Source organism: Schistocerca gregaria, chromosome 1 (assembly GCF_023897955.1).
Source record: "Schistocerca gregaria isolate iqSchGreg1 chromosome 1, iqSchGreg1.2, whole genome shotgun sequence".
Taxonomy (NCBI): Eukaryota; Metazoa; Arthropoda; class Insecta; order Orthoptera; family Acrididae; genus Schistocerca; species Schistocerca gregaria.
In genome coordinates this window covers 622,848,485-622,867,701 of record NC_064920.1, presented here as the reverse complement: position 1 = coordinate 622,867,701, position 19,217 = coordinate 622,848,485, and the positions used below count along the sequence as shown (strand labels likewise).

Below are 19,217 nucleotides of genomic sequence, written 5' to 3'. Positions count from 1 at the left end.
TTGCAAGAGGTGAATATTACAGCATACTTTTCCCAGAGTGAAAACTGCTCCTATCATAGCGCAAAAGAGGTGGGCACAGATTGAGATGTAAAGTAACTTGACAGACGATGTTATGTCGTATAACATGACACATGCCATCATGTCATCCAACATGGCAGTTTTCATGTCATGCGATATGACAGAACGTGTCATTAAAGTTTAGGATGCATGCTTCCCCACTCTGGGATATTTCCTATTATATGTGCATTCTCAATCTCGGGTACTTCCTATTCTAGATGCATCCCATCCTCTGGAAGCAAATAAATTAGTGTCTGCTTGCTCTTACACCCCTCACCATATGTGTAACAGCGGGTCGGTTTGTGCGGAAAATGGTCCCATCGGGAAGATAATCAGCTCCTCCCCCAACCATAAATCAGAAAACTGTTTTAGTATCCCCTAGGAAAAAAAAAACAACCGAAGAAATTTTATTCCCCAAGAAAAACTATTTTAGCTATTACGTGTAAGATTTTCAGCTATATGATTCTGTATATTGTTTACTATGGTCGGCGAATCTTCTGGATTTTGAGCACAGGATCGGGGATCTTAGTCTATAAATTGTAAGATACAGATCTGCCAGCAGCGTCTTGCAGCTAAGAGAGCTCACTGCGCTGGGGAGTAGTGTTAACCCTTAAAAAGTCAGAATATGTCAAGATATTTTGATTTAAGTGTCTTTGATGCCGCCTAATAAGCTGATTCCCTTCTTTTACATCCCTAACTCTGCCAAGAACACGTTCGCCTTTTTGTGGTACGATAGGAGCATTTTTCAGTGCGGTTTTCAATTTTTACTCTGTCATAATTTTGAAAATAGACGGCCATAGTTTGGCAGTCGATGTATTTTTGTTGACTCGGGCGACGTTTGATTTGGTAATGGTTTCTTTACTGTCTTTCGAACGAAGTTCGTTTTATCGTGGCAACGGATAACATTTTCACAAAGCAACGGGACGACTGTTAAATGAAAACAACATGTTTTTGTCTACCTTCTTATAAAATCTGAATCGCTTTAAACCGTTTCCTTCCATACGATTCATGTAAAAATAATTTTTACGCGCTATATTTAGCTGAACTTTAAAAGCATCGTATCTCGAGAACAGACAGGATTATTATATGAAGAAAAAATATTGGTCTCGAGTTCATCCTTTTGTCTACCATCGTGCAACTTTTGACGCGATTAGTGCAAGTTTAAGATATATAAGTGGCCTGCTCAAAATCTAAACATTCATGGTGGTGTCTGTTTGTTCTATATCGTGTCTCCCTACCACTTTCGCGCAACGGCGCTCTGAGCGTGTTTTTTAAGGAATTGACTAGTTTGAACCTGGGACCTGTTGCTGGTAAGGAGACGCCAGACCACGCGACATGTAGAATTCAGAAGAGTTCAGTGAGACTAGCGATGATATAACCAAATACTTAATGATCTCAGAGTCAGCTCCACTGCACTCCCTGTAAAAGAATCTTAATACTAACTAAATTTAGTGGAAGGGGTTCAAGGCTTTCCTATTTTTAGTTAGCTGGTAAAATAACGTCGAAAAAGCAGTTAAGTTTACCATTGGAAATTTTATTCTACTTACAAAACATTGTTTATAAATTGCACTATTGATAAAAGGAGGTGTTTTAATACAGGATGGTAAAAACCAACTGCGTTCAACAAAAATGTGAACGAATATTCCCTGAATGGGTTTCCAAGTTCTACAATCGATCGAAGGATGACCTATGCCATATCACATCTATAATCTAGGTTTAAATTAAGTTTCACAAAAGAGCAAACTATCAAAATGGTCTACAGTGACCCTCAATTATCTTTAATTACTTATCTAATTTGTCGTAAATTACAGTGGCTGATGTGGCTTCTCAATAACTATATAACAAAAAAATCATCGCATTTCAGTTTTGCTTCAAGTGGCAAATGTGAACACCATGAGCTTTAATTGACGATCGACACTAGTATTACGCAAAAATGAGGTGTAACAGATGAGACTTCTGCAGTTCTGAGTGAAGCCTTATGCGCTCAAAAATGCGGCATCGCGTGCGTTCATTACCTTGTCGGTGTTTAGGCAGCGTCAGGGCGGCAGCGGGCAGCACAGCTCCGCACACCTCGCCATCTCGAAAGCAACTCCTCTAACTTCTCCTTACTACAGTTTACCGAAATTGGTTTTAAAAAAAACTATCTGGCTGTGTTTTCATCTGACCAATCAGAGTCTCAATGTTAACCTTAAGCTCCGCCTACAAAAATTCTGTCCATCCAATAAGAAACGTTATACATTTCGTGGTGGGGCAAAGGTTTTAACGTTTGCAACGTAACAGACGCGAAAAAGTCTCACGCTAAAACTCGCAGCTGGTGTGGTCCTTTTAGCGTTAGCGTAAGATCTATACTGTTCTTCTGGAGGGCTCTATCTTTTAACACGGGCTGGGGGTGGTCCTTGACGTAACAGAGACGCGAAAAAGTCTCACACTAAAACTTGCGGGTGGTAGTGGTCTTAGCGGTAGGCTGGCAACCTGGGTGTCCGTCCATCCCTTATCGTAGGGCCTTCCAGCTCAACACGGTCCTGCTCTCGGCTTCTGTTCTCCCCTCGGAACTGCGTCTGTCTCACAGTGGATAGGTATGACATGCATTTAGACATTCTTGTGTTAGTCTGTGGTATCCCATTTGCTCACTTGTTACCCGTATTACTTTGGTTAATTTAATGTCACGACTAATTCGGAACTAAGTGACATACTACTGGATTTGCTTATCATGTCACTGTTTTCATGGAAGGTGTTGGATTTGCCTGACACCTTACAAAAAGCCTCCCACAAAAACATGTTTTTTTGCACGTGAAATCCAAAAGAAGCTATATCCGTTACACTGGTGGTCTACATTTGATCACTAGAGATTTTTTTTTCTGACAATGCGATAACATTACTACTTAACTAAATCAGTACATTAGTTACTGCTAATACAGTCGGCACAACTACAAAAAAGTTTTAATACAGGAATTTAACATGAGGTTTTGATGTTTATAAATTTATATACATCTAAAATTTAGAACACGTAATATATCTGAAACTATAGATCGTGATACAGTCAAACACACGGAGTTAGGCAGATTAAAATCTGTTTAAATTGTCCGTTGGTGGGACTTCGTAACAGAAAGAATTAACGTTCGTACATGTATGTTGACCCAAACATTGGAATAACTGTGGGGACTTGTCTGCGCAGCCAAGGACAATGCTCTTGAGGTAATATCTTATAATTCTTTTACTCTTTATCAACGGAGACAAATAACACTTCCAAATAAAAGTTGAAGTTAAAGAGCAAGGAAACATCGAAGTATAGGTTTCAGCAAAATTCGAAGCCCAGGAAATTTTCCTTAGTGCGTTTTGTCTGTAAGTTTTCATTAGGTACAGATAGTACCTTAACATGCACTGGCCCAGTAATCGTGCTAAAGAGATTAGTCTTCACGTTGTAACTTTGTTGCATTAATTTGATGAGAAAGCGGTACTGATAGACAAAAAAAGCGGATTACAAACTGTGAGCTGTACACTCCACGTGGGTTGAACATAAAGAAAAGTTGCTATATTGAAAAATATTGTCAAGACGAGACGTTATAATCTCACGCACATTCGCATTTAAGATTGATGATCTTAGTTAAAGTTACTGATCAACACGTGGTTCCACTTTACTCACAAAGTAGTGACAAAGCAACTACCGGAATATATTCTGAACTTCACATTCGAATTACACTGCGTTGCAATTAAGATAACATTAGATATTTTAGAGCTAAACCTGAAATAAAGGTGATTAAATTTTCAGTTAGGCTGACTTAAGAAATCCATTGTCCTGCGGACTTAGCAGACACGCGCTTAGCCGGAGATCTTACCACTTCAGACGTTCACCACGGACAGACTGACCTGGGCTCCTGCCAAGGGCGCTTCCGTATACAAAACGGAAGTGACCAGAAAGGCAGCTTCCTATACCAACATGACAAGGGACGGACAGGACAATACTAAGGATGGAAACGTCTTTGCTTCTAGAAAGCGTAGCTACCTGTTCCGACGTTGGTCCTATTGTTTTCTAGCAGACAGGCTTGTCTGCTACCATCAAGCATGCAACTAGAAATACATTTGCTCATTCATCCACTCACACAGAAGGGAAGGGGAATGACAGTATCTTATCATGTACAGTATATAAAAGCAAGCGGATGTTGGTTCCGTATGAGACTGTGTGACATGAATTACATATAAACTGTGTTTTAAAGTGTAGTAGTGTGACAGATCGTTCTTGTTTATGTGTAAAAGTAACACTTTCCACTACTCAGTCTCCTCCCAGATAGTCAGAAACACCAAAGTAAATTTAGAAGAAGAATTTATGCCGTAAATGACAACAGATTTAAAAATTAACATGAAAGGAATCCAACAGAGACCTTTCAACGTATTTGGAGGAGGTGGAGGCCCGCGGCTCGTAAATATTTGAAACAGTTATATTTCGTAAACACCAAGAACTACTCCTGACAGAAACCTTTACTAACTACCTACTAACTACCTGATCAGAGAGCTAGTAAAGTCGCTGTGTCTGAGAGGCAGCGTTAAATTATGATTCAACATCATTCTCATGGCCCAGATTCCTCACGCGGTGTCGAAGCAAACAGTACCCCGTACGTAGCCAGAGGATTTGTCCCTGGGACCAGCGATCGATCGATCAGTCATTCGCACCTTTCGGTTAGTGGCACGATACATTCCAGCTAAACAAACATGGAATTTTATTCCGTCGTAGTATTGGGTCCACAAAAACAGTCTCCGCTGCAGAAAACATGCTATACGGCTTTCGTGTGAAGGCAACAGTTTCAGATCGTCGTCAGCTACCGTGAAGCAACAGTAGTTTTAAATGAACATTGTGTAATCTAGCATTGACAAACATAACATGTGTTCTTCACGAACTGTGGTAACGTCCAGAGATAGCGTTGCTACACCAAAGTCGGCAGTTCACATCGATAGCACATACATTAGCGATGTCTCGCTGCAATCCGCAACGATGAATCAGAGGCACTCCTGAGGACCACGCCTCCCGTCTCAGCACTGCAGCGCCCTCGTACAGAGGTCAAGATAGAGCCAAGCTAGGAAGAGCTCTGCCCCAGCTTGTGACCTCAGCTTCAACAGTGAATATCATCTAGAAGACAACTTTTGTCGAAGTCTCAATGGGACATGTAGGTTCACTTCAAGAGAACAGTTTGTGATTGTGTGCATCAAGAGATGTTTTCGTAGTAGATGACAGCTGTATATTATTAAACAATCCTGTGGCAAAGAACTCTATTAAAGTTAAGTAAATCTTTTATTCATTAATGTAATTAAGTAAAGTAATATTTCATGTGGTCTAATTTGTTGAACTATCTCCCAGAGCACTCAGAGAACTCACAGTTGTGGCCGGACGATTGAAGTTTCGTCTGGTCATCACAGGGACAGTGCTTGAATTCGGCTTTAGTCATTCGAAGTTTCTGTTCGTTCACGAATCGTTTCACACGAATGCTGGGGTGATTCCTTCGAAAGGGCAACAGCCGAATTAATTCCTCACTCTTGGCAACCTGTGCTTCTTTTCTAACGAACTCGATATCGACAGGTCACTTAAATCTAACCTTCTTTGTAACAACTTTGTAAAGAAGAGCGATGAAAGTTGAGAGTCCAAATACCCAGATATGGATTCCGAACGAGGTTCCAGCATTCCGCTTCATCCCCTCTGATCGAGCAGAAAGGTCGGAATCGCGAGGAAATGATCCGTGCGGCATAATTACTGACCTGCGGCCCGCAACTCGTGGAGTCAAAGCGGGGCGTGCAGCCGAGTGCGAAATGAATCTTGCAGAGTCCGCGGCTCATCCGGTTACCGAAGGCTGTCCTCAGTTCGTTAGCCCACCCGGCTCTGCCTTTCGCCCGATCGCGATTAATCGAGCGGGACACCCCGTGCTGCACCGTCCAACCTAACCTCGTCGACAGGCGCAACAGAGAGAACGGATGAAAAAAGTGTGGAGAGAGCATTTTTACCGGATGGGACGTGATCGCGTTCTGATGGCGCCACAGGCCTCAGGTGACGTCCACAACTCTCCCAGCAGTCCCGTTAAGGCTGCGGTCGCAGTAGCCCTGATCTCGGTGGCTTCCGCCGACTACCGACATCGGCCGAAGACGTCCGATCTTTCCAAGTCAGTACTCTACTATGAGCGCAGTCACAGGGTAGCCCATCTCATCGCCCGAACGTACAGACTTCGCACGACAAACGGTGAAATGCAAATCAGTTTGCTTTCTTCGGTAACATTGACCGGCACAAAACGAAACACGGACTGTGAGAAACTGTTACGTTTAGTCAAAGAAGGAGTTTGTGGCATCTTGAGTCGGTATGCAGTTCAGAATGTATGAACAGAAGTCACAGGTGTTTTACAGACCACAAGTAGGCAAAATCTATGCGTAAGCCATAACATCAAAAAATTCGTTCAAATGAGAAGGATGTTGTATCCTATATGTGAAGCTACTGTAGTGGATCTTTCTTAGGTTGTGGTAGATGTGTAGTCTCCCCCTTCCTGATCAGCCTACTGGATAGCCATATAACTCACCGTGATCGCATACGCCTAATGAAATTTTACTCTGAACAAGGCTACCGTTACAGGAGAAAAATAACACCTGTTAGTTGGAGGAAACTGTACAACAGACCCTTCTGAAGAAAGGATCTATTCTAAATTAAGCTAAATACTGATAATAATTGGGTAGAATATGGTACAATCGCTCACGAACCGCACAGAGGGGGCAAGGATACCACGTAATATGTATTACTAAAATTTCTGATAATACAAAGAAAACACTGATTATTGAAACGGGGAATAATTAAACGGTCGCCTGCCCGCCAGGGCAATGAATCTCCAGAATCTTAAGAAAGGTAATGGTAAAGAAATTTAAGCAATAATCACTGGGGTTGGCAACACAAGGTTGTCACGCTTTTCCGCAGTACAACAGTTCACGAGAAAATAAACGAATCATAAAGTACTGAGTTTGCAGTTACTTATTCTGAAATACTAAGTATCGAAAGTAAAATTGAATGGAGTTATTGATTGAATAAATGTAACTAACACTTTATAATGTAAAAGAATTACTTTCAGTTACTTTTGATCATTGAAATATTGAAGTTACTTCGAGCAAACAGGCAACTGACTGTACTTTTAATGTAACAACAACAAAACATATACCAGGTCAGCGGAAGTCACTCGCTTAGCTAAGTACAGAATAAATAAAATTGTGCGCTCTTAATTACTACTGTGTCTTTAGTTATTATTTTGCCAGTGAAATTTTTCGTCACTTCAAGTGAATGGACTTTATACTCTAAATTGCAAATTATTGTGCCTGTGTTATGCAATACAAGAATGAACAGTTACTGAGGCAGAGGAGTTAGACTGAAACTGGTCATTAACAAACACACAAAACTGGGAGTAAATAGTTAATCAATTTTCATATTCTTACGACACTCGGTGATTGCATAGAAAGGAAAGGGACCCTTCCTGCTAATAATTTCTGAGGACAATGACAACACAGATGCCCCACAAGTTTAACTATTGCAAGTTATTATTCAAGTTAATATACTTTTTGGAAGTATACTATATATGTCATTTTACGGTCTTACGATGTTGTAGCTGTGCGCATGACGAAGAATGTAGCCGACGACATTGGTGAACTACCGTTGTTGTTGCTGCTGCTGTTGGCTGAGAGGAACCCCGAGTCGTCTTCAGTGCCCACGGATAATTATGGGACAGACAATAATTGGAATTGCAGCTTTCTCCGACTGTTCACTCCTAACGCGCTCTCATTATTCGCGGGTTAACGAATTAGGTGCGCCTATACTGGCGCGATCATAGCTGCACCCCACATCTGCGGGAGCGCCCAACGAATACTTTCGCACTCTTTCGTGACTCAAGGGGCTCTGCCTCCTCTATGCTCGCAACGCGAAAGAGACTCCCCATAAGCAAAGATAAACAATGACACAGCCCATTTTGTCAAAATGTTCAAACGTGTATGAAATCTTATGGGATTTACCTGCTAAGGTCATCAGTCCTTAAGCTTACACACTACTTAACCTAAATTACGCGAAGGACAAACACACACACCCATGCCCGAGGGAGGACTCGAACCTCTGTCGGGACCAGCGCATTTTGTCGTTGCTATCGATATATTTAAATAATGTTCCCTTGGCTATTACCCAGCAATTTACAACATTTTCAAGATAATTGCAATCAGTTACATGTAGTCAGAAAGAAATACACTCTTATATCGATTACTTGTTAAATATTGTTTCTGTAATACAGCTTATACATTCAGAATCAGAAGTACAGTACAAGTTATCAACGGATATCAAACGGCAAAAATTTTGAAATGGTGCAAGAGGTATTTCATCTGCATTTTCGGTGTTACAGGTGGACGTTAGCTGTCTACAGATTATTATTACTACTTACTGCATTTCTATGTCAGCAGGATGGTGATTCTGTTACATGAAGTGGTGAGCAAAAGTGGCGTTTTTCCATTTTTCAGAATATCTTTCACACGTATTCTGAAAGGCAGCCATTGAAGGATAATTGACCTATATCTACACAACTACAAATAAATTCAAACAGTGTCTGCAATCTTGCTTTTCAAGGTCGCCACGAATCATCTCGATTATGTAACAAAGTGTTTCTCCTTTCACCTCATATATTCGTAAAACTTGTCTGGTAATTAAAATAATTGAGGCTAGAGTATACAGTTTTCACTACATCCGCCTCCGTGGACGACGCTGCCGGCTGACTGCCCTCTGTAATAAAAAAAAACGGAATAAAGCATTCAGTGATAAACTTGTACAGGCGACTTCCACCCAGACGAAATGCCGAGAAAGATAACGATAAAAAATGGTAGTTCCTTAAAAAAAAAAAAACAAATAAATAAATTGAAAACGGGTCGCTAACGGAAGCTTGTGCGGAGGCGCTAGACCCGGAGGTAAGCAGGTTCCAATCCTGATGATGGAAAAAGTTTTAACTGCAAGTATTTGGCCGGCAAGGGGAAGAGAGGTGCTAGCGTAAAGATCTTGATTATCATACTTTGAGCCAATGTCCTTGTTTAGCAACAGGACACCATTAATTACATGTTTTTGTCTATCTCCTCATAAAATCTGAATCGCTTTAAACCGTTTCCTTGCATTCCATTCGTATCTCTAGAACAGATAGGATTATCGAAATGAAAAAAATATTCGTTTAGAGTTCATCCTTTTGTCTAGCTCCGTACAGCGTTTGAAGCGATTCGTACAAGTTTAAGGCATATAAGTGTCTCGCATCAGAAACCTCCCAGAAAAACATGTTTTTGCACGTAACATCCAAAAAAGCAATATCAGATACACTGGTGGTCCACTTTTTATCGCTAGTGATTATTTAGTTTTTATTCTTCTGACAATGCGATAACTTTACTGTTTAACTAATTTAGTACATTAGATAATTTTAATACAGTCATTTAATATAAAGTTTTGATGTTTATGAACTTACATCTCGATTTTAGAACACGTAATCTATCTGGAACTATAGGTCGTGGTACAGTCAAACACACGGAGTTAGGCGAATTAAAATCGTCATCATCATCATCATCAACACAATCTTACACTATACACACACACACACACACACACACACACACACACACACACGCAATACATCCATGCAGTATTGGAAATAGTGTGTAATACAACACGTTGTAAATAAACAGGCAAGTAACAGTACTCACCAGGTTGTTTTCGAGATAGATAAAGATCTTTCACATGCAATCGGCATCTTTTTAAGAACAAAAGTCGCATTGTAGCTCTCGTCTGCAACCACAGAGGCGCTGTGGTCTCCGACTCACCGTTGAAAGTGAAAACCAATGCTACTACAGACATAAAATAGATTCTGACCTAACCAAACGTAACCTTCTAGATCCCGGCAAAAACTGACGAAGCAGATCGGACGCAGTGTGGCTGAGCTGTCGGCCGATGTAATCGGGCGAGCTCTGGCTACGACGTCTGACGACCATTGTCTGTGGAACTGCGAACGCAGCCTAAGCCGCGAGCAATGCGCGTCGGCGCCGACACGCATTTCGCACTGAGTAGAGGAGGAGATCCATGAAACATTCAGGGGCATCAGCTGTTCGGCAATAAGGGAAGACAGCGGCTCGGGTCGAACGGCGAGCTCAGGTGGTGAATATTGCATCGGCGGATGCGCGCAGGCGGTGCGCCCGCCGGATATTAATCAGGAACGGCGGGGAGACGAGACGCCTCTTTCCCCGCCGCCGCCGCCCCGCGCACAGCGAGCACGTGCAATTGCTTGTTAGCTGCAGATTACAGCGCGCTCCATTACTCCCATAAACCAGTAGGGTCGGCGCCCGCGCCAGAATACTGATGGAGGCCGCCGTCTATTAGACGCGCTCGCTACTTTAGCACCGGCCTCGAGCTGTCGATATCATATCGCGCGGGGCGAACTTGGTTCCGGTGGAACTGAGAAACGCGACCACAGGCCAAGGGGTCACAAGCAGCGTCGCGTTTCCCAAATGAGGCTGCTCCGTCAGAGGACGCAGCCAGTGTTCTGTTCACTGTTCTGCACTGCTTCCTTAGCTGCGATTTGTCTTCCTAACAAAATTCTGCTTCTCCTCCTATTTCGTCATCTTCTTTGTCGTCCTGATATCTCTTTCTTCCTCTTACTGCACCGTAGTGTTAAAGGAATTCGAAACAGAATTCTGTGAATTTATTGTAACTGGAAAGTAATACATCACTGGTAGAGGGAATATTTCACACAGATTCACATACGGCATTGTTAAACCACTTTATATGAAAAATTATATTTCCATTTCCTTACTGACGTCTTTTCCCAAAATATTCGGAAAAATAATGAACTCAAGACAAGACTCACATTTAAGTAGAAACTACTTACTTGCTTACTTACTTGCGGCTACAGCCCATCTAGGGCCTTGGCCTCTCTGATTGATCATAGCCCAATCCTGACGATTTTGTGCTCGTTTCCTCCATCTTTTGACTTCAGTTTTTCTCAAATCATTTTGCACGTCCTCCAGCCATCAATACCGGGCTCTCCCTTTCCTCCTTTTGCCACCTGGATTTCCCGTGTGAATCTTTTTGACAGCTCAATGCTCCGACATTCGCTTTACAGGATTTCTATACATTTCTTCCAATTCCTTGTTTCTCCTTACCCTCCATTGCCCCACCTCATACACGGCTCCAAAAATCTTTCTTGGTATTTCCATTTCCTTACTGACGTCTTTTCCCAAAATATTCGGAAAAATAATGAACTCAAGACAAGACTCACATTTAAGTAGAAACTACTTACTTGCTTACTTACTTGCGGCTACAGCCCATCTAGGGCCTTGGCCTCTCTGATTGATCATAGCCCAATCCTGACGATTTTGTGCTCGTTTCCTCCATCTTTTGACTTCAGTTTTTCTCAAATCATTTTGCACGTCCTCCAGCCATCAATACCGGGCTCTCCCTTTCCTCCTTTTGCCACCTGGATTTCCCGTGTGAATCTTTTTGACAGCTCAATGCTCCGACATTCGCTTTACAGGATTTCTATACATTTCTTCCAATTCCTTGTTTCTCCTTACCCTCCATTGCCCCACCTCATACACGGCTCCAAAAATCTTTCTTGGTATTTTCCTCTCCCATCTTCTCAAGATCTCTTCTTATGCTACAGTCATTGTCCATGTTTCGTAGCCATACATTACCACCGGCCTTATGAGGGTTGGGTTGGGTTGTTTGGGGGAAGAGATCAAACAGCGAGGTCATCGGTCTCATGGGATTAGGGAAGGAAGTCGGCCGTGCCCTTTCAAAGGAACCATCCCGGAATTTGCCTGGAGCGATTTAGGGAAATCACGGAAAACCTAAATGAGGATGGCCGGACGCGAGATTGAACCGTCGTCCTCCCGAATGCGAGTCGAGTGTGCTAACCACTGAGCCACCTCGCTTGGTCCGGCCTTATGACTGTTCGATAGACAGTCACCTTCGATTTTCTGCTCCTGCAGTACGCTGAGCTATAAGCCACAAACCGAAAACGATAGTCTTCCCTTTCGGCAGTGCCATGTGGACATCCAGAGTGCAGTCTTCTTGTGACTGGACGTTCTCGTAACCACCACTGCCAGCAATCATGTACAGTGACTTAATTCCCGGAAGATCTTTGTCCAATACCACAGAAGAAAAATCCAGCTTCTCGCAGGACAATTACACAACTTCGTTCGTACTCAGTGAAGTGCTGATAATGGCATCCCTTTGCCTTAAAGACTTTCTTGACTTCAAGCCACCACGTGCAGTCTCAAAGGTAACTAGCGCTCACGCCGATACAGCGCGTGTTTAAACTTTATTTACACCTTCATAGTGCCGCTACTAGCACCACACTTAAGCGACTGGCGCGAAATCTGAATAGACATTCTTTTACATGTGTAGAACTGAAAATGCGGTTTATACATTCACTCACCAAGTATTGCTACTCTTAAATAATAAAATACCGCCAGTTGGGCTTTTTTGGATATTTAAAAGTAGTTTGTTTGCGTAGATCACGTTCCTACTTTGAAAAAGTAAGTTTTTTTTAATTTGAAGGCTTCAAGCACTACTGTTTTGTATCATACTTAACAAACAGAATGCAAAAGGTTGTGGTGCCTAATGCAGACAGTCTTGAAAGCGAAGAAAATTTTAATGATTGGGGGCAAGCACGAAGGATGTCCCACATGGTTCAATTTAATTTTAGGCCCACTCCTGCTGCATTGTTTGTAAAGATAGCTTCGTCGATAAAGAGAATCCTCTGAAGATAGAACCTGTTGAACTAATCTCTCATCATAAGAGGGTGACAGAGTAGCATGGCTGAAGAACTGCATTCCAGCCAGCAGCTGTTCTTTATTGTTATACTGTTTTCGGTGGTAGTGACTGTCACCACAGGAAGAAAAAGCAGCTCATTAGGTTGATAACCAGTTCATCTTTCCTTCAGATGAACTGAAAGTTTGCAAAGTTACAAGATGTTTACAAGACCATACGTACTACACCATGACTCTAAGCACTATACACTTGGCGTCATAATAACTCACACCCGAATATGAAAGAAACGTGAGGATTTATTTCAGTTAAAGTATTCTCTGTTTAATTTCTGTGATGATGGTCGCTACTACTGAAACCGGTACATAATGAAGTGTACTTCCCACAGCTGACGCTTAAAATGCAGTTATCCATGTTCCTGCCACCTGTAGCAGTTCACCTGTTTAAAACATTTGAACAGCGCTGCGTCTTCCGCAATCACATTAATTAATCTTCCAATGAAATGACAGATGATAAGGATAGAAGTTTTCGACGCAGCTGCCCGGATGGAAGCCCGAGAAGATTTCATCAGCAGGATACACCGGAACAGCCTACATTCACATAAAATATCTGACTTATTAGCAACATGTATTTTCTTCGGCCTACTCGTTGCAGGTTTGCTCTTTTCCTCTGCGTAATATTCCAATGCTCTTCCTACAGCAATTCTTTTGCACATTCACTAGATCATCATTCTTGTTGAATAGCTTTTTGCCTAAGATTCAACTATTCTCCTCTGCGTTCTCCGTAGAGATGTAGAATATCTAGTTTCTTTTGGTCTGTGAAAGACACCCATTTTCTTTTTTTCAAACTACCTAGCACTTGCCACACGTGAACGACACAAACAGAATGAAACCTACATGCATGCATCTGTGATGGCAATGGATCTTCATGGAGTTATGCATAATTCCCCGACTATTTTTGGAGTTCACAACATGCTGGTCAACGATGGCTGGTGTGCGCCACTGAAGGCACAACTGGTATAAATCCTTTGTTGTTGTTGAGAAATGAGGTATAACTACACAGAACCTTTGCTTGAACATTATTTTTGATGTAAATGACGAAGCAAATTTTTCAGAGCGAAATGACAGAGCAAGAAAATCTTTTCTAACACTTAAGATTCGAGATGTTAGAAACACTGTTGGGAAGTATTGCCCACGCAACAAAATATAGGCTTTTAAATAAGAAAAAAGTGTTTCTGTTGTTCACAAACAAAGTAATCTGTTTCTAAAAAATTAAGAAAAATCAGTTTGTTAAAAGATCTTTCAAATTGTGGTCGACTGAACCTGACTCGTCGGGATACTGCAGCTTATGTAAACAGATGCGCTACTGTGTACTGTGTTTCAGTGATGTAATAAGCCTCTGTGAATGACAGATATATGGACAGGGCCGTTTGCGCAAGATGCTTTACATTTTTAAATGTTTTAGTTATGACAGTCCTTTTGTAATGTGCTGGTTTTTATCCACATGACAACATAGCATAAGGTCCAACGTAACATGAATACGGTTCATAACAAAAAGATTTTTAAGACCTGAAGATGACAGAAAATTCTGTCGAAACCGGTTGTTTCAAACATAGAAATATCTGTGCGATCGTGGCTATTGATTCTTTGTAGATCGCACAGATGACGAATGCTGTCCCGAAATACGTTATGCCACGCCTGCTCTATCTGTTCATGTAGTTCTGTAAGAGTTGTTGGTTCCGTAGTCGCACGAATCATGTCCCACATGTGCTCGATTGGGGACAAGTCCGGAAATCCTGCTGGCCAGAGAAGTTGCTACTCGTCTTGCAGAGCACGCTGAGTTTCACAGGTGGTTTGTAGGAGAGGATTATCCTGTTTGAGCAGCACGTCACTCCGCGTTGCAAGAACAGCGAAAGAACGGCTATAACAACATTCTGCACGTACCCAACGCTGGTTAGCGTCCGCTCCAGAAACACCAAAAGTGAACGAGCGCTGTAGCTTATTGCACCCCACACCATAAGGCCTGGTCTGGGGCCAGTCTGTCTTGGACGAACTGACTCTATGAGTTAGCGCTCATCAGGTCTACGTCGCATAGACAAATGACCGTCGCGTACCTACAGACAGAATCTGCTTTCATCGCTGAAGACCGTGGTGCGCGATTCCACATTCCAAGTGAGTGTCTGCCAGCACCAGTCGAGCCATGCACACCGATGCTGTGGCTTGAGACGAAGGCGGGCAAGAGGTGTGCGTGCCTGACGTCCCAGTGCAAGTAATTGGTTCACGACAGTTCGTGTTAACATGTCTCGGCTCACAGGCTGTGGTAGCTGTACGGTCTACCGTTGCCGCCCTTACAATACCACGATCCTGTGCTGTGTGGACATCCAGAACCTCCTTAATAAGTGTGAGAATGTTCACGTGACCACTAATACCGCAGGGCTTCAGGATTTCAATACATCATATTATTCCCAAGCCTTTTGCCTATAAAAGACTATTTTGCGACATAATTCCAATCAGTGTAACGCCAGCTTTGCGTATTGTGTATTGAACTGGGGACCTAGAAACGATTTCCGGGTTCGATTCCCCGGGGTCAGGGATTTTCTCTGCCTCGTGGTGACTGAGTGCTGTGTGCTGTCCTTAGGTTAGTTAGGTTTAAGTAGTTCTAAGTTCTAGGGGACTCATGACCATAGATGTTAAGACCCATAGTGCTCAGAGCCATTTGAACCTAGAAACGATGGAGAGGCTTCGTCCCGCCGTAGCCCTCAGTGGTTCACATCCTCTTAACAGGACACAGCAGTCCACCCACCCCACCGCCGTCCCACACTGAGCCCAGGGTTATTGTGCGGTTCGGCCCCCAGTGCTCCCTCCCCCCCCCCCCCTCCCCCACCTGGGAACAGGGAAGTCGCATACCAGACGAGTGTAACCCCAAATGCTTGCTTGATACAGTAATTATGGTAACTGAGGCAGAAAAAGGAGAACCGGTCCGCATTCGCCGAGGCAGATGGGAAACCGCCTTAAAACCCTCCACAGGGTGGCCGGCACACCGGACCTCGACACTAATCAGCCGGGGACCGGCACGTCTTCCAGCTCTGGAAGCAGGGCATTAGACCGCAAGGCTGGGGGCTCGGATACGCCACCTTACTGGGATGACCTGTACCCACGCATAGTACCACGCCACCGGTCGATATCGGAGCCAATGTCTTGCAACATCAACAACCTCCCCATTACCCACGTACTGCTTCAAATGGCCAAACAGAATGGAAGGTGCGAGATACCGCTTGTAGGCTGCATGAAGAAAAACAATGCAATGAAGTTTTGTGAACTTATCTCTGGTGCGCAGACTCGTGTGACGCCTCTCGTTGTCGTGTAAAAGACGTTCGTTTGCATTTTTGTGTCGTTTCTTCGTTTCTCTGAGGACAGTTCTATACATTTCCCAGTTAATATTTGCACTATGAGGGAGGACACCAAACAGAACATCTTCAGGTTCCCATACTTCGCCGCCTGAGGACAGGGCTTTGAACTTTTTCTGTGGTGCCACTCAGTCGATTGCCGTTTTGTTTCATCGCCTGTGACGACGTTCGACAAAAAATTGTCTCGAACAGCCTTGTAACACGCAAACAGTTCCGCACAGTTGTACTTCGTCACTGTTTATGGTTATCTGCTACGCGCCGAGGACCCCAGCGGACACACACCTTTTAGTATCCGTGGTGTTGGACGAGTGTGTTAGAGAGGTGTTTGTGATCCGTCAACAGTCTCGGAAGAGTGTGTGTGCACTTTCCGGTATTGCAGGAATCATCTGTGAGCGGTCGGTTAGCATGCGGGAGATCGCTCAGGTTTGCGACCTTGTTGCGATGATGCCACACGCCTCGCCCAACGACTCACCGTGATTTTGTTCATTGACATGTCTCCGTAGATAATCTCAGAGTGCCGACGAAAATCTGCTATTCTCTGGTTTTCCGCTCGCCATTTTGAAGGGTATCTAATCGTCGCCACCTATCGGAACTTCATGAAACTATAGGGAATGGAAATGCCATGCGGCTAGGGCCTCCCGTCGAGTAGACCGGTCGCCTGGTGCAAGTCCTTCGAGTTGATGCCACTTCGGCGACTAGTGTGTCGATGTGGATGAAATAATGATGATAAGTAGAACACAACACCCAGCAGCTGATCGAAGAAAATCTCCGACGAAGCCAAGAATCGAACCCGGGCCGTTAGGTATGACATTCCGTCGCACTGGCCACTCAGGTACCAGGGGCAGACAAACTATAGGGACTAAATTGGGACTATTCTACAACGTCCCACAATAAATTTCGCATTTTGTCAACCGATATTGTCCGAGAAAAAAAATGTACTACATTACATATTGATCGCTCCTCGTATAATCCACCAGGTTAGCCGAGAGCGCCAATTCGCTGCTTCCTGGACTCGGGTTGTAGCGCCAGCCCCGGATCTAATCCGCCTGGTGGATTAACGACGTGTGCCGGTGTGTTGGCCAGCTTGGATGTGGTTTTTAGGTGGTTTTCCACATTCCGTTAGGTGAGTACTGGGCTGGTCCCCACATCCCGCCTCAGTTACACGACACGCAGACATTTGTAACACTTCGGCATTATATCATAGTTTACACTAGGCGCAAACAGCTGGGGTACACTGATTCCGTCCTGGGGGGTATGTGGTGGCGGCAGGAAGGGCATCCGGCCACCCCTTTAAATTAACCTTGCCAAATCCGTTGTAACCACGCCGACCCTGCGGACATTGCGGGACAAAGACACAATTGAAAGAAAGATTGATCGCTCCTCGTATAATGGAGACAGTACAATATGATATATGAAGTTTCTAAAAAGAGCTACGAAACATCCAAAATGGAATCACAAAGTGACACATAGCAAATAAATACTGTAAATCTAAACAAATATCCCTAGAATAAGAATGGCATCGAAAGATTCATATGGCAGAGCTGTGTCGACATCAGACCAGATATCACAAGAGTAAAGATTCGTTTCAGGATGTAGAAGTTGGTGGAAGTTGGGGCGCGTTGGACGATAACAAGTAGACGGTCGTATTGATGTATCAGTCACGACGGAGGCCCCGTATAGAGGCGAAGTGACGGCGAGTGTGCCTGCAGAGCTGGTGCGGCGCGTGGTGCTGCTGTCGGGGTCGGCGCTGAGCCCGTGGGCGGTGCAGCGCGACCCGCTGGCGGTGAAGCGGCGCGTGGCCGAGCACACGGGCTGCCACGGAGACCTGCTGGCCGAGGACCTGGCGCCGTGCCTGCGCGACCTGCCGCTGGCCGCGCTGCTCGCCGTGCCAGCTGACGCCCCGCGCTTCCTGCCCGGCTTCGCGCCCTTCCTCACGCCGGCGGACGCCTCCTCGGAGGCGGCGGAGGCCGCGGCAGCCGCGGCGGAGGCGGCGACGCGGGCCGCGGCCGAGGAGGCGGCGCCCGCCTGGAGGCTGGCCGCCGACGGGGATTCCCCCGCCGCCGCCGCCGCCGCGGACTTCCCCGACCGCGACCTGCTCTTCGGCCTCACCACCACCGAATCCTACCTCGACCTCAGCGCGCAGGTAAGTGCACTTTCACTCCGCCTGCCGTCTGATTAACTCTGCAAATCTTGTCAGTCACTATGACAGCGGCGTCGTCAGTGGTGGTTGGTGTAGATGTCATTGGAGTGTGAAAGATCAGGACCGGACCTGTCAAGGCCGCCGTTCCGACTCTTTTACTCAGGGTGGGCAGTTTTGTTAGCAGGAAGCACGAGAAACTCTAGGAACTAGTTGATTGGTATCTCAAAATTTTTGTATTATGGGGATTTACAGCTTCCAGATGTTCAATACGCGTAAACGTGGTCTGTAATAGGCTATAATGTTATTTTTATTTAATCGTGCGATTCACTAATTTAAGCTACTTGTAATTTTCAAGCACAACCGCATGGTAATTGACAGCAGCTAGTAATTTGTTGCTCCAGCTCCTCTCAGTTACGATGTGATTGTGTTTGACAGTGACAAGTAATCGAAATTAGTGAATCGCACGATTAAATAGTAAATCACATTACAGCCTACTACGGACCAATTTTACGTTTTTGATTTTTACCTTTTTTACGACCACTTGGGAAGCGTGAGGGGTGGGTCGAATCCACAGACTACTGCGGGACTCTCGTTTCATCGCCAACATCCTCCAAGGCTCATTGAGTTCTAGAGCGGAGAAATCTCACACAGTAAGCGCTGCAGACTGCATTGTCAATGCCGCAACAGGGTGTGCCAGAAGCATGCTCCAGCAACAGCTAACAACAGAAGCGATGGCGTCTGTGACGTGAATTCCAGGTGGTGTTGGTCGTCATTGGAAGTTGAATATCAGGAACAGATTTGACACAGCAGCAATTCTGATGCCCTTA

General features: G+C 44.3%; 1 protein-coding gene across 1 annotated transcript in view; it reads left to right on the top strand.

Annotated features, from left to right (window-relative positions):
• LOC126365371 (neuroligin-1-like) overlaps positions 1-19,217 on the top strand; it is a 723,598-nt gene that overhangs the window by 531,979 nt on the left and 172,402 nt on the right. The window contains exon 4 of the mRNA XM_050008142.1: positions 17,960-18,393. Coding sequence (XP_049864099.1) covers positions 17,960-18,393 — 434 coding nt within the window. The remainder of the gene's footprint in view (positions 1-17,959; positions 18,394-19,217) is intronic.